At 39.9% G+C, this 17,480-nt stretch overlaps 1 protein-coding gene across 1 annotated transcript in view; it reads right to left on the minus strand.

Moving 5' to 3' along the window:
- Positions 1-10,473: 10,473 nt before the first annotated feature.
- Positions 10,474-17,480, minus strand: part of LOC120292918 — a 19,308-nt gene continuing 12,301 nt past the window's right edge. Inside the window, exon 2 of the mRNA XM_039311475.1 lies at positions 10,474-10,630. Coding sequence (XP_039167409.1) covers positions 10,474-10,630 — 157 coding nt within the window. The remainder of the gene's footprint in view (positions 10,631-17,480) is intronic.

The following is a 17,480-nucleotide window of genomic DNA, read 5'->3' on the forward strand; positions in this document are numbered from 1 at the left end:
CTGTAAATTGGCCACACCAACACCCCATATAACCTTTCAAATGGTCCATATATGACTAGGGTATGGAGCACACGAATTTCCTAGCAAAAAGGCTTCAATTGGATTCAATTCTCTCTTGATTCTCTCTCAATCGGCTCTCATAAATCAATTGATATCTCATTGATCATCTTAGCATTTTTCCTCACCCCTATATCCATCTTGCATCTCAATTTCGCCACCAAAAATCATCTTGGGCCTTGTTCAAACAAAAACGGTCATAAACCGACTTTTTCCCTAAAAGTCTCGGTTGTCAGAAAAATCTTCTGAGACTGAGTTGTGAGTCCTAGAATTTATTGTGACATGACAGAGTTTTCAATTTTTGAAATCGGACTTAAATTGACGGTTAATTTCCATTCAGCGCATTTTTAGCGTGACCTAGGCTACCTGGTAGTTTTCAGAACTTTTTAGGGCAAATGACCCGTGGTCGATTTTCTTCGAGCCACTATGAACCCACTCGACTCAATGGCGACTCTCGATTGTCGTGAAATTCTCGAGAATTCAAATACGGACACAGGGTACCAAAACGACAGTAAAATCATATTAGTACCGGTCGACAAGAATTTTCCAATTTAGTGGAGTCACCCACAATCGGCCTCATATCTCAGTCGAATAGACCTATTTCTGATCTCAAATTGATTTTATACTGTGCCGTAATGGCCTCTAAAGATGAGCACGGTCGAGAAGTCAATTCCTAGTCGAATTCTCAAGTCTATTCCCTTAAAATTCCTTAATAGCCTCCCTGGATAGTCTATTTATCTTGAGAGTGATCGGCTCTAAGAATAGCCTTATAGACGCGTCAATGAAATGCTCGATTTATTCAGTAGAAAACATGACTGAAAATCTGAGATGTGACACTCATTTTTTGGAAATTGTATTTCATGCAAAATATATTTATCGTTTTATATTCTCTACGTGATACTTTTTATCGCTTTTTGATTATGACAAAAAGGGGGGAGAGAATATAAATATGCATATGTGTTGATTATTTGATATTATAATATTGAGCAGCGATTATTTTTTTATATATTGTTATACTCAATCTATTTGCTGTCTTTTGATTCAAATCACATATTTTGAAAATCTAAAATTTGATGATTGATTTATCATTACTTTAGAAAGTGTGATTACACATCTGTATATTCATATATTGTTTTGTCATCATCAAAAATGGGGAGATTGTTAGGGAAATCCCTTATGATGTTTTGAAAATGACAAAATAAATCAAAGACTACTAATGTGTTCAATGGTTGAATAATAGACTATGCAGATGATAGAACTTGTCAAAGTCTGAAGACTGCTAGAAGACTGAAGGTAACACATGTCCAAAGTCTATTATGAAGATTTCCAGATTTCTGTGTCAAAGTCTGAAGACTGCTAAACTTTAGTGTCAAAGTCTGTTCTACATCAGAAGTCTGCTCACTTTGACAAATTCCAGATTGAACGTGAATGAAGAACCAGAAGACAGACTCTATGCTGAAGCTGATCTTATTCAAACCGTGTTCAGACATTAAAGCTAAATCTGTTCAGAAGCAGAATATGTTCAGACTTATGTCCAGATTGTAAATCTATTACGTTCAAACTCAAATTGTAAAGTCTATTGCTCTTAGACTTTACATCTAGAACAAGATAGAACGTAACACAAGTCCTAAATGTATAACGGCTAGTGATCTGGTTTGGATTCTACATCAAGATAGATTTGATTGACAATTGGATATTGAAGACAAGAACTTTCTATACGAAGAAGCTCTACTTATAGAAACTAAGATTCTGTTTGTATGGGTGATCAGAATCAATTTGGGATTCTATTTCTATCACTCAACGTCTATCAAATCTTCTAGATACAGATCTGTCCAATGGATAGATTGGAAGACAATTCTCAAGATACTATCCAATGGCTAGTTTGGAAGTGGATGAGTATTTAAGGAGATCAAGGACCAATGAGCAAGTAAGAGACGGAGTGTAGAATTTATAATTCCAACGTCTAAGCAAACTTCTTTCATAAACTTGTCTCTTGTGAACTTAAATGTTTGTGATCGTGAGAGAAATACTAAAAGAGTGACTTAGTGTGATAGTGTGATCTATCACTAAGTATTTGTACTCAAAGTTGTAATCTCTTGTTGATTGCATAGTGGAATCCAGCTAGAAGGCTATTAGTATGGGAGAGTGGACGTAGGCTTAATCTAAACCGAACCACTATAAATTTTGTGTGCAACATTCTCTTTCCTAAACTCTTTATTTTGTTAAAGTCTGAACTCGCTCAAAGTCTATTGTTCATCGACTCGGACCTTATTCAGACTTTGCTCGAAATTTATTTTATTCTGCATATATTTGTCAAGGTTTATTTTAAACACCTATTCACCCCCTCTACATGTTCGTACTAGCACTTTCACACGCGACACCGTTCACGAAACACTGTTCACGTTATTCACCCGAGAATGAAAAAGTGTCTAATTTCATGTGCTTTGACCTTATGAGGTGATTTGAGTGTATAAATGCATGGGCATCTGCATGAATTGATGATTTTCACAAAAAAAAAGGGAATAATGGATTGTCTGAGGGACATTGGATATGTGCCGCCTTTATGAGAGAAGGATTTGAGGAGATATGTTTGTGTGATCGCTAAGTTGAACCGTCATCCAACAGAAGTTGGGGGCGATACCTAATGGGAGTCAGAAGCCGGTCGCAGTAGATTCTGGACCAATGTCCCTTTTGGGATACCGTCTGAACTGAAGTTCTAGACGTAGCTGTGCCCGATTGGGCGGGATGAAGATCGATTTTTATCGGTAGCCCGGTGGAAGTCGAATGATCACTAACTGGAAAGTTAGCCATGGCCGGTAGGTCATTAATAACTAAAGCACGCATGAGTGTTGAGGTGGATGGATGAGCACTAATTGAAAAGTTAGTTGTGGCCGGTAGGTCATTAATAACTGGAAAACGCGCAAGTGTTGAGTTGGTTGGGCCTTATTATGGGGTAAAATTGTGTGGCGCGGTATGGGACATGTCATAACGATTTCACCTTATAATCGGGACCCGTGTGATCGATTGATGAGGGATAGGTGGCACATTAAAGTGCAAGAACGTATGAGAATCATAGCGTCATTAGTTCTGGTTATGCATGGGTTGAGCATATTGTTTATGGCACATGCGCATGAATCGATAACGTGTAGGGTGTGGCAATGGTCAGGTGAGATCACTCGTGACGCTACTCGTATGTGATTGATGAACTGCGTCATCTAATGGCCATGTGCATTGCGTGTATTGTGCTAAGATTCAACGTGCAAGGTATGACATACCAGGTAAGGTTGCATGCGAATCAATTTGTTAATTGTTGGTTGTTAGTCGTGGATTGTTTGTGGGGGTGGTTTTAAAGAGATACCCCGAGTTAAGTTAGTGTTCTAATCGGAGGCTTAGGGGAGGACTCGCTGAGATTTTAATCTCACTGGTTATTGTATACCATTTTCAGGTCCCTAGTATGAAGAACTCGGAGCTTGAGGCGGAAAGGTCAGGAGCATGGATGGCTTAGTAGTTCTTTTTGAGATAGACATTATGTATAAGAACCTGAGGTGTTTATGAAAGTTTGTTTTGTGAAAATTATTGTCCTGCTTTTCTATCCCTTATCTGTGTTGTCTAGAGACTGTTTGTACGCTTCCGCATGTGCAATAAAAATGAAGGGTCGGCGACGAGTCCTGGATCGTCGCTTTCTATCGACCAAGGAAGGGATTGTTGCGTGCCTGGGGTTCGGGGCGTGATAGTTTTGATGGCTATTTGATAATGGGTTTTAATAAAGGTATGAAATTTAATAAGTGCATCAATAGCATTAGACTTAAAAGTGAGAAGAAATACCCATTTATAACAAGAAAAATCATCCACAATAGTAAAAATAACGACATGTCTTATGAATAAACTGAGAGTAAGGTCCCCAAATGTCAACATGAATAATATCAAAAAGTTGCATACTAGAAATAGAACTATAATGAAAACTTAAACGAGTTTGTTTGGACAGATGACATGCATCACATGGACCGGATTCTTTATTGGAACCAAAACAAAGAGAATCTTGTAAGGTGCAAAGGATTGACTCAAACGGGCATGCAATAAACTGTGGGTAGGCGGGTGGGTGGATAATCAAATTATGCGATTACTGTTTTGTCTCTTTGTTATCGTCTTTAAGGATTGCTCTAGCAGACTCTAGCAGAAATCCCCACGTAGATAAGAATTAAGTGGAGATTCAAAGTAGATCTCTTGCTTTTCTATTAACAGTTTAGGATCTACCTAATTTAACACATCTGAAAATATAATATCACAACAGTGACAATCTACTTTGTAAGTTCCATTCATGTTGTACTATATTTTCTCTTTTAGCAAATATAACAAAATTTGCATGTTAAGGATAACTCTATACTAAATAAGATACCCATTTTTTTTTATGGGAAATGATATTAAACTAGTAGTTGAAATAATATTGTCACGCCTCGATTCTCGGTCACGTGCCCATCCTTCATCTTTGGTCGATTTTAAAAACAATATCCTAGGATGTATCGCCGACCATTTTCTTTTAAATATGCACATGCGGAAGCAATTATAATCCTCAGACAATAAAGCAATGGGATAGAAAAGTAGGGCCATAATTTTCATATTGAAATTCACAACCAAACTTTTATATGACCACACCTCAAAGTATTTTACCATACTATTAACAAAGGCCTAGTCTCACACTCAACCACCTATAAATAGGGTTCACAAAAAAGGGTGGGATCTCAGTCCTCATCCGGGTCGTAATCGGGATCATTATCAGGGTTCTCCTCTAGGTACTCCTCTTCGGGTTCTTTCTCCTCAGGCTCCTCATCGTGGTCCTGAAATGTTGTCCTACAACCGGGATGAGACTACGTCTCCAGCAAGTTCTATCCCCTAAGACCCAATTAGTAAACCAATACGCTATCCGGGCTGCCTATGCACGCATGGGTTAGAGGACTTACCATGACCTCAAATTCCACCTGCATATTAGCACAGTTCAATAGGCACCCAAGCAATCACATCACAGATCGATATCTCGATCAATCGACCTAGTCGATTTCATGTCAATCGGACCATTCATCGGTCATTTCAATTCAATCAATCAATTCAAAATATCATATCAAAGCAATAATCAATCGACCTAGTCGATTACATGTCATCTCGACTCTTTCTTGGTTGGCTCATCTCATTTACTCAAGTTCACTGCTAAATTACGGCTAAGCAATCACGGCTTATATAGTCATCTCAAATACTCAATCCCAATGCTAAATTACGACTCAACGAGCACGGCCTAATAAAACTTTGGCGGTAATGCTAAATTACGGCTCGCGGACACGGCTTACTAATTCTTCGACGGTTAATGCCGAATTACAGCTCAGCGAACACTACCAATTTCAAGTTCGGTGGTAATGCTTAATTACGGCTCAGCGTGCACAACCTAGATTAGGTGGTAACCTACGGTCCAATGGACATAACCATACTTTGATGGTAAGGCTGAATTATGGCTCGGTGAGCACAACCGAATCCAAATCCGGTGGTTTCCATGCCCTATTCCACACTGTCACACACTCATCATACATCATTTCATCTTTCAATAGTCTTCTCAATGCGACTAATAACCCTCAAACGATTAATTACTCTCGGCCAAGGACTGTGTGCTTCACACTTAGAATCCTCAATCAAAATAATAATTGGCATATTTCCCTCGTATTAACGATACCCAATAAAAAAATTATTGTGTGTGGGTACACGTGGTGACCTTAAGCCAAAATATAATATTTTCTTTCCATAACTCCCACATTTTCTGTAGTCCACTCAAATATTTTTGGCATTATGAACCGATGCCCGGTTACTTTTCAATTAATAACCAATGATTATCCAATTAAAGGATAATTCCCACTTTCACAAATAATTTAATTCAGCATGAAATAAAGCTTAATTAAATAAACGGACTGCGCCACGACAATCATCATAAAATTCTAGTCGTCGACTATCCTGCCTAATTTCCAGAAAAATAAATAAATAAATTTCGAAAATTAATAAATAAATACTAAAAAAATCCAATTTAGGCCCATAATGCCTAATTGGATGCCAAAACGGATCGAAAAAAAATCCCGAGATGCATTCAATAAATAATAGTACGTCTCTACTTGCTAAAAGCACAATTTGATTGCCTAACATGCATCATAATTATCTAATAATTACTAATCCACTCTAATCTAACCACATAATTGCACTTAATTAAATCTAATCAACTCTTAAGCATCATTAGCAAACTAAGAAGGCATTAGTGAGCAAAACTCACTTGGTTAAAAGCAAAGACCGGATCACCGCGACAACGACGCCACGGCGCGGCAATTCCAACTTTTTGGCGGCGTCGACGGGCACATGGACCGAGCCCAAAGGCCTTGTAGGCCCACAGAAAAAGCTGGGCTTGGGCCAAACTTGAGCCGACTAGCTTCGCGGGCTGAGCTGCTGAAACTTCTTGGGCTTCAAATGGGCCTGACACATGAAGATGGGCTGCTGCATTTCACGGGCTGACCTAGAAAGCCCGAAGGAGCTGCTGGGCCTGACTGAAACTCATATGGGCTGAGCTGATCCTAACCAACTGTGGGCTGGAAATCACGTGGCTGAAGCTTGACTCAATGGAGATGGGCCCACGACACTGGAATGAAGAAATCGAGCCGCAGCTTCGGCGAGTGGAAATGCTTCGTGCGGCTGGCGTTGAAGACCGAAGGAATGGCAGCTCGGTGGAATTCTGGCGTGAGGCCACGTGAGCTTCGGTCGACAAAAGCCTTGATGAAAGACGTGGCTTCTGCTGGTGACTTCGCTGGTTTGGTGAGACGCGAGACTGAGGAGCTGCTTCGGTCAACAATCTGGCTGGAGAAGACCACGCAGGGAGAAGACGTGGACGTGGCAGCTTGGACGGTGCTTCGGTGGGCTGAGGGCAGCTGTTTCGGTGGAGACGCACGGTAGGGATGAAGCAGCTTCAGTGGGACGCGTGGACGTGCGACGCAGCCTACAAACCGAAGCGGAGATGGGGGTCGAAGAGGGGTCAACGATGGGGCTTCTTCTGGTTTCGTTGTTGACCAAGCGTGAGCTGGCTGAAGACACAAAGCAGTGGAGAATTCGGTGGATGCTGAGCTTCTCGGTGGCTTGTGGGCTCCAAGGAGTCAACAACGTTTTGCTGTGTTGACTGGCAAGGTGGCGTCGAAGGAGAGAAGACACGGTCGAAGGGGTGGGCTTCGAGCTTCGCTGGCGGCTTCAAGGAATTTCGGTGGAGAGACAGCAAGAGGGAGAGAAAATTGTGAGGGAGCTGGGATCTTCAACCGACAAAAAGAAGAGCAGGAAAAGGGAGAGATTCGGGGAAGGCAGAAGCTCGATGAAGAAATAAAAGAGAGAATGGATAAGGGAGAGAGTGGCGTGCAAGCTTGGAAGAGGTGGGAACAAAAGCTAGCAATTCTTATCCAACCCATTAAACACTTGTCCCTAATACTTTCTTGAGATTAAATCCATAATTGGTCCAAATTAAGTCAAAAAATACAGCCCTTAGTCCAAGCTCCCATTTCCTCAAATTAAACTTCAATTTCCTCACAGAATCTCCAAATCGATGTCCGATTTTGCTGAAGAAAAATCCCGAATAATTTGCTATAAATTCCTAACACTCAAAGGCTCAGCTTGAAAGTCCAAATTTCCTTCAAATGAGTCCATCCGAATTTCCGTTAATTTTCTGCGACGTCCGAATCGATTTTCCGTAAAAAATTCGGAATCTCTGAAAATTCTTCCGGAGGATGAGTCGACATTTCCTAAAATAGGTCATGACATGACAAGACTTTCAATTTCTGAAATCGGACTCGAATGCGATTAATTTCCATTCGACGCATTTTTAGCATGACCTAGACTACCGGGTAGTTTTCAGAACTTTTAGGGCAAATGACCCATGGTCGATTTTCTTCAAGCCACTATGAACCCACTCGACTTATTGACGACTTTTGATTGTCGTGAAAATCTTGATGATTCAATTACGGACACGAGGTACCAAAGACAGCCAAAATCATATTAGTGCCGGTCGACAAGAATTTTCCAATTTAGTGGAGTCATCCATGATCGGCCACACATCTCAGTCGAACAGACCTATCTTTGATTTCAAATTGATCTTATACTGTGCCGAAATGGCCTCTAAAGATGAGCACGGTCGAGAAGTTGATTCCTGGTCGAATTCTCAAGTTTATTGCCTTAAAATTCCTTAATGGCTTCCCTGGATAATCTAGTTATCTTGAGAATGATCTGCTCGGAGAACAGCCTTATAGACGCGTCAATGAAATGCTTGATTAATTCAGTAGAAAACAGAGTTGAAAATCTAGGATGTCACAAGTATCTTCGATAAAGATGCGTCCCGAGGCAGATATGAAGGCTAGTAACAACATAATCCTTTAATCTAGCCAACATTAAAGCTTAGATTTCAAATCCAACATTCGCCGTTTGAGTGCCGAAAGAATTTGCATTGTCGAGGACTTTGAGGAACAGTACATACAAGCCCTTGCCAACCCGCAGAATACGCATCTTTTGTGGTTTCCATTTGAGCAGTCGATGATATTGGAATCGAGCGTTCAGTAGAAATGGCTTTGATTAAGGTGATTGGTGCAAATCATGGCTTCTCCTCTGCTCCTGCTATGGAGCTCGGCTCGCTTTGTCCTCCCTAGTATTTCATTCTCATTTGCGAGATGGAAACGTTAGTTCTTGAAGGCCTGTTCTGGGAAGGTCGTTTTACTATAACTTTTCAGATTTGCTTATGTCCGTCGCTTGTGGAGCCTCCTGGTATAGGTAGATGTTGATGAAAACAATTGGAACATACATCAATTATTTGAGAACTTGACCTTGAGACTCGACTCAAACGAGACCGATTAATCTAACTCTCTTTCAGGTTAATCATTGACTTCTGAGATGAGATTGCGTGACGTCAACCAAAGATCTGGCCAATAATATTGATGCTAAACTTCCAGTGATAAATTATAGAAAGAGCCCAAAACTTACTTGGTTTTGGTTTGAAGTAACTTCAGCTAATGGAGACCTAAGAGAGCTCAAAAAAAAAAAAAAAAATCCTTTTACCATCATCAGGGTCTTAATTGTTGAGGAAACTCCTATCATGTTTTTGAAGTTGACAGAACTTTCTTCTTCTTATTTTTGTTCTTATTCTGAAGAATACTAGACTTTTGTGCTATATTGTGGAATGTTGTCAAAATCCATCTACTCCGGTCTTTCCCACTCTGACGAGATTCAGATTGAAACCAAGTCCAAAACAAAGATATAATCAGACTCAAGATTATTGATCTTTCGACAAGGATTCCGTACGAATGAGATTTATCCTTAATAAATGGTTTTCTAGAAAGAATCTCACTTATCTTTTATGAATATATTGATGGAATCAATCACGAATTGATGAAATCAATTCGAGACAAGTTCCTTTTTGGGAAGCATCTACTTATAAAAACCTAGATTCTGATTGTATGGACAATAAGAATCATCAGATTTTCATCTCAATCTTCAAACAGCTACAAGATTTCCTTAATCGATTCTGTCCAATGGATTGATTGGAAAAAATTCCTCTGGAGAATGCCAACACTTAGAAAAAAAGCGTAGAGGTATTTAAGGAGGTCATTCAATCCATTTGAAGAAGAGTGTGAAAATTGAAATTCCAAAGTTTAAGGCCTTTCCAATCACTTGTTTTCATTGATAGCATTTACAAATTGAATTCAAGAGAGAAAAACACAACAAGAGTGACTTAGTGAGAAAAAAAGAAGTCATCCACTGAGTGTCCGTATTCAAATCGTTGTATATTTCTATTGATTCCTTAGTGAATTTTAGCCAGAAGGTTGTTAGTATGAGAGATTGGACGTAGGCTTGATTTAAGCTGAATCTGTAACGACCTTGACCTCATCTCTAAGGTCACGAGCGATATGGGTTATATTTTTCGCAACATCCCAAGTGTGTCACCGACCCGTACTTCTTTCTTTTTATAAGTTTTTTGAGTTATGCACATGCGGAAGCAATAAATCAACATCCAATCACCATAGTATTGCAACATCAAAAGTAGTAGGAAAACACACGTGCAACCATATATTTACATATACATGGCCTACTACATATGATTACATGTCTTTCCTTTTAATATTACAAGCCCTTCTACTTGAGCTAAGCTTTACATTACAAAAACATACGGTCCTTTCCAAAAGTACATCAACCCAGGGTAACCCTATCTCTCTAATGAGATTCTAACCAAAAACGGTTCCTTATAAGGACCAACTAACTGAAGTAGTCATCTACGGCACCGTCGGGTGGAGCATCTTTATCAGGCCCTAGCGGGCCATCGAAGCTAGGGAGTGGACCAACAAAATCCCAATCGAAACAATCGTACCAAGCTCAGTACTTGTAGGGAATGAGTTCATTCAACCCTTCATCCACCCAAACAGTCGTAGTGACCATCTGATAGTATTTATCTATACTAGCTAAGTAGAGCAACGTCTCTGACACAGTCATCTTTGTGGGGATGCCAAGCCTCACGGGGCGGCGGACCATCCTACAACTCTGAAAAAGACAATGAGTGAGTATAACCGCTAGTAAGTAAAACTTACTAAAATTCGGGTAGGATGATGCCTCATCTGTCCACAAGCACATAACTTATCCCAAACACTTGTCGATGACAGATCAATAACAGATGAAAATCATACCTTTAGTAAAATCATGAGCGGCCCTCAAACATTTAAATGCAAGCATGCACCAAGGATCCATTTCATAATGTCGGAAACTCATGCACAAAGGGTTCATTTATTAATAATCGAAAATCCGTCAACTCTTTTGGAATCCACGGGCATTTGAAATCCATCGGTCAACGTCCCTATCCAAGGTGATGGCTATCTTCCGACAATGAGTCAAGTCGAACATCCGAACTTAATCAGGCAATGCCAACGAATCCATCGGTCGACGGCTAGAGTTTAGTCCCTCATGTTTCCATGCATCAAGCATCATAATCTAGTTTTTATCTTCGTCTTAGTCCAAGGCTCGAAGGCGTGCCATGCATAAGTGTGAAATGTCTTACCGATTTCAAATCCTTGAGCATGCTGAGCATGAATTAGGGTTCATGGCTTGGTTCAATTCGCTTGCTGCATCAATTTAGTATTGAACTTGGCTGGGAATGATACACCTTAATGTCGTACCAAGACCATGAAAGGGACCAATCCATTGTGGTCTTGCGTTCGTCAAAGCCAATGAAACCCTTTATTCAGAACTCGGGTTGTGAACATACATTTACAAAAGTAATTTATAATATTTTATAAAACACATCGAGATTTCTTCAAATACATTTCAAAACTTTTAGGATCAAAGTACAATAGAGGCATAGTAGAACAAGCACAAGAACCGGACACTTTAAATTCACAAACCAAAGGCTAAACAAAGGTTCAACATTAATCTAAAATCAACTCAAGCAAGCATGAATCAAACCTCAATCAGAACAACAAAAATCAAGCATGGACTTGTTACAAGCTTGAATGGGCGCAACACAACGCCCTAACCAAACGTTAGTAAGTCTACTTACAACTTTCTAGGCTGGCGGCCTCAAGTGGCGGCAAACGGCGGCAAGGACACCTAAAGAGAGAGATGAAGGGGTCATGTGGGCGGCCAAGGAAGAAGAAGAAGAAAGGAGGAGAAAAATTTGTGAGCCTTCCCCCTAATAATAGAACACACTTCATTAATGGTCTTGATAAGGTATTTAATGTCAATGGCTTAAGTGGAAAGTCTAAAAGCAAGGTGGCAAGTCTATAGGTTCTTCCAAAGGCTTCTAAGCTCCAAGAGACAAGTTCCTAATTGGTCCATCTAGATTTGTATTAATGGCTCTTAGTAAATGAAGTGATCATCCTTATCTCCCCCAATAATTGCTATCCAAGTTGGGTGTGGCCCCTCCCCTTTCAAGTTGGGCTGTGGCCCTCTTATCCCGGTGAAAATAGTTTTGAGTGTAATTTTCGGAAATCAGCGTCAATACCTTATCAAATGGGCTTGAAAAATTACAAAATTTTAATATGTTGTAGATAAGACCTAAATGACATTTTTTTTAGGGAAGAAGCCAAGTCCAATTCGTTCTGTGAAAAGAGCAGTAAATCATAAACACAGCCCAAAAATTCGTCCGTTGAGCAGATTCAATGATTGGAGAGAAAGACTCGTTTAGAAATCTAAATCTTCACAAAACTCTCTGAAATTTTTATATGTTGTATACATGGATCTCCTTTAAAACTTTTATGAATGAAGCATATTCAAATTCAAAATGAAAAATTTTATAAAAAAAATCGAGAAGGAAATCAGGTCGCTATTTTTACTACGCCGGGCAAGTTTTGTACGGTAATTGATTGGGCCATCGTCCCAACCATTATACCTCATAAAAATCTAAAATTTAAGTATGTTATAGATTAGATTTTTGGACAACATTCATGAAAGAAATTTTCTCCAAATTCGAAGTACAAAGAGCTCTGTAAAATTGGAAAATGGAAAAGGTGTAGGAATTTGAGGAATCTGAAGTCAAAACCTATGGAACCTTAAGTGGCAAGCCTAAGGAGAAAGGGTGGTGCCATACTTGATCTTCAAGATCCCTTGTCATTATTTTTCTATGCTATGAATCACTCCCTACCATTAATGAGTTTATGACTCACCCCCCCTCTTAATATATAACCATAAAAAATTTAATGATTAAATTTCAAGAGTAAATAATGGGGCCAAGTGTCCCGCCTTAATCATCTGTACTAATAAGCTACTTTCCAAGAACATTAAATGCACCATGGGAAATATCAAGTTAGAAAGCCATCTCTTTGGGTCGGAGTTGATCGAGTCAAATCACGATCGATTACCTTATTTGGCCTGAGGTTCGTGCCTAAGCCATGATCAAAAAAAGCCGAATGCAATCGGGCTTAACCAGTGAAACCGAGTTCGGTTTCTCCTCTATCGAAAAAGGCTGCAACGGGGTCCAAGGGCCAAGCCTTGGATTGGTCAACCGGTCCCTCTAGTTGGTCCATGGGTCGATCTAGGTCCCGCACCACAATTTAAGGCTAGTCTGACACCGAACCACGTTGAGTTTATTTGATTTATAGTCAGTTCTCGGTTGTCATGTAATCGTGTGGGATCGATCAATCCACCTCAACTCATGGTCGAATTGGATTGGTCCATGATCATCCATGACCGGGGTACAATGTTTAGGCGGAATCACACCCGCCACCGGTACAATGACCGGGTAAGGTCGAGCCATGGCTTGTCACCGGTTCGTGGTGGTGCGAAATCACTCACAACCGATCCTTATGGTCAAATAACTTTTCATGGTCAAATAATCTATACCCAATCCTTGGGTTGCCGATCCTCGAACAAGCTACTTGGCTCATGATCGACTCTTAGGCTGGCTCATGGCCCAATCCCGCCATTGGCTACCGATCTTTGGCCTACTAGTCAGGCCAAAATTAGGATCAAAATCAAGAATATTACAAAACCACTATAAATCTGGTGTTCAATTTTCTCTTCCCTTAACTCTTTTTGATTTGTTCGTTGTAATTTTTTCTTAACTCCTCAAATTTCTAAACCATTTTTAATTAAGTCTGAACTTACTTAAGAAGTTTGGTGGCACCTTCAGTCAAACTTTGTTCGAAATCTTACTCATTCCGCATTTATTTGTTTAATTTTTTTTTAATTTATTTTTACACCTATTCAACCTCCTCTGGGTGGTAATACTAGCATTTTCATTAATATGCTTTGCAGTCCCTAAGCAACTTCAACATCTTGTAAGGGGCAATGACCCTATCATTTGATTATTCTAGGAAGAACGATAAGATGAACCGGAGAAGAATGGTATGAGACTGCTCATAACCTGCAGATAAAGCTCGAGTTCAATCGAGAACTAAGCGACGCGACTTTCAATCTCCATTTCTCCCTCGCGATGGAAAACAATGGGGATGACGTACCATCCATATGCGATGGAGAGGCTAAAGGAGAAGTGGAAAAGGACTAGGTGGAGTTCGGGCCGGAGCGTTGGCCAAGGGTTGTAAAGGACGTTGGTGAGAAGCAGGGGATCAGTGGGAGGGATGCATTCGAATACTTGTGTTTCGAGGAGAATCAAGGACTCGTGTAGTGAAGGAAATGGTGTTCCTACATATGGTGGTGGTCGAGTGCTACGATGGACACCTGATGGTGCTGGCTGCAAAGGCAGGGGCAAAGCGATGTTCATTTTGGTACCTACGCGAAATGGAAATTTCTGGGGCTGGGTGTGTATTTTCTTTATGTTTAATATATTTTTAATTTCTAAATGCTTAATTAGTATAGTTAAAAAATGTGAGTTATGTAGTGTGTTTAGATTGGGTATGGACCAACTATCTTGTTTAGAAAATAAATGGGCCAATGTGGATTAAGTGAATGAATTTGGATCGAACCTACTCATGACCAACTCAAATCCAACCCAACTCACTCATTTGCCACCTCTAAAGGATTAGTATCAACAAAGTTTGCGTAATTTGTAATGCATCTTGGTGTTTATACTTAATAAAAAAAAAAGCGGGCAATATAATCAAATTAATATTCATTTTTGATGTAATAATATAAGATGCAACAAGTAGTGTCGCTTCAATGAATAATCTCTTTATGGTGTCCCATCGACATTGGTTCACCCAATCCGAACCGTGAAAAAGAAAGGTATCGGTCTCTTTTCTTGCAGAGTTTTTGCTAATGTTATATAATTCTTCTCTTCAAACTTTGGTTTTATTATTTATTTATGTTGGAGAAAACTCCTTTATTTGTTTGAAGTTGACAAAACGTTTCCATCGATTTGTTCAGAAGACTTGGTGGACTCTATCATCAAAGTCTGAAGACCTCCAGGACTCAGATTTAAAAAGTCATTCCCTCACTAATAGTTTCTAGATCGACGAAGAAAAGTTTTTATCCTTGAAGAAGACTTATCCATATGCGAGTATATCTTTAAGGATTTGATATGTACAAGAAGAAGATCTCACGGCTGGAGATAGCATCATGTGATAAATTATCTCTATTGTAATCAATTTGAGCAATTAGATTTGATGATTGGTGAAGTATACTTGGAAGGTTCTACTTATGGAAACCTAGATCCTGATTGTATGGACGAGCATGATTGGTGGGCTATTGTGTGTACCGAAAAATGGCCCCGATCCGTTAGGGGTCCTGCGATTTACATTCTCTTGTAGCATAATACTCGATACCAAAAGAAATTTTAACATAAATTTATAATACCTCTCGGGTTTCATTTGTTTTCTTTACGGGTCCTCGCGTAAAATAATATGGCGGAAGCATAATTCAAGTACCCTTCCTCCAAAATATAAAGTGATGCACCATACTAAAACTTTCATAATTTAGGCCAAACACTTTATTTATATAAGGGATGGACTATGATAGTTGGTACAACAAAACGCGAGTCTTCTTGTGCCCGACGATGCCCAAAAGAAACCAACTTCTATCCTTGGATATCATCTGCATCCGTCCATCACCCGTGTGTCGGCATCCCAAAAATGTACTCTAGCTACCCTCGACTCTAGGTCATATCAGCCAAGGTCCATTGGCCGGCGGGTGGTGGTAGCACCCTCGAAGGCGGCCATCCATAGGACGAGAACTGATATGTACTCTGGTGAATAGGCTCGACAAAGAGCCTACATCAAAGTGTTGAAATCCTTATGCGCTCAAATACCAATCCGTGCACCCCGCGATGACGGTGCTGACCCTCCCGTAGGTCAATCGGGAGTCCATAAAACATACCAGGAGTCACAAGCAGCAGCGGCATTTTTCTTTTAGTTCGAAATGTTAGTCCCAAAGGGTGAGTACAACCACCTTCAGTAAAAAGATCCATTACACTATATTTATGTAGAAACTCTAATCATCAGATGTATGCAAACACACTTATCATTTATATGTATAGACATGCCATCAGGGTTTATTTTATCTGCACCACATTCATAAAAACAATTCAATGCCATAACAAACGCATTTTCAGTACCGGATGAAGCCAACTCAATTTCATAGATAAATTCTCATATCATGCCACATGCACACATATGCACTCCTTTAATGTACCAGATTTTAGCATTCAAAAGAAAGTTTTCATTCCCGGGGACCAGCGTTTGCATCCCTCCGGACTTTCGCACCCAACCTCGAAGCGTGCGAGACCTCCGGCACAAAACCTCCGGGCATCAGGCGTGTTCCGTCACACCCTTGGGCATCTCGCACCCCACCCTGCATCACGAGGTATATCCAAGGCTCACCATGAAAATGGTTTGCCCCTTCCCTCAGATTTACGTACAATCCCTACAACCGGGCATCCCCGAAACTCCCGAGGACCCTCCGGCACAAACCTCCGAGCATCCAACGGCATCGACTCACCTGACCCTGGGCATCCCGACACCCTCCGGGGCATCATCGGCTCACACTCCGACGGTAAACATTCACATCATAATATACATCTCATTACAAAATTACATTTTCGATGCAATGACGTCATGGATTCCATGGATCTATAAGACTTTATTAAATTTCCAATGGCATACGATATGCTGAATGTCAATGCATCTATCAAGTGAATGACAATTAACAACTCAAGATACAATGACTCTTAAACAAAATGAACAGTTTCATAGTAACACAGTGTAAAAGGCCAGAATGCACGCCTTCAATAGAGATTTCGAAATAACCAGCAAATGACCATGAAAAATTCTGGTATTTTAACACGTTATAATTGAGATCTAGACGAAAAAGTTTCATTAAGGACACTAAGCCAGATTCGTTATATATAATGAGTGGTAGTTCACACAATTCAGTTCAGTATTCTTTTATCACAGAATAAAAATTCAACAGAAGGCATTGCATTTTAAAAGAGGTTTAAGCCATTGTATTGATTCCGAGTAGTTCTGATAAAAATATATACTCTAGCTCATGCAATTCCTCACAACTTCCGTGAAGAAATCGAGATCAAATTAGTTTTAGAACTCTTCATAAAATTTCACAAAGTTACAGGGTTACACATGAAATTGCACTGGATTAAGGAATCCCATAAATTTCCATTTCCACCGTAACTATCTTACTTCCACAAGTCTACTAAAAAGTCAGTCTTTCATCAATAAATCAACAGGATCGAGATATACACAAAACCAAAGTAATTCCTCAATCTCATGGTCCCGCTCTACTTGATTACCCACAATTTAACATTCTACTTTCAGAATTCAATTGTTTCCAAGTATATTGCACCATACTAGACAATAACAGCACCACATCATATAGATTCATAGACTTTCACTTTGCCTCTAGTCCTTTATCTCAATTGCAAGCAAAATAGAGGGCACTGGCTCAACGGCGGCGAAGGCTAGTGGCGTTGATGGCGGCAACTC

Source organism: Eucalyptus grandis, chromosome 4, assembly GCF_016545825.1.
Source record: "Eucalyptus grandis isolate ANBG69807.140 chromosome 4, ASM1654582v1, whole genome shotgun sequence".
Taxonomy (NCBI): Eukaryota; Viridiplantae; Streptophyta; class Magnoliopsida; order Myrtales; family Myrtaceae; genus Eucalyptus; species Eucalyptus grandis.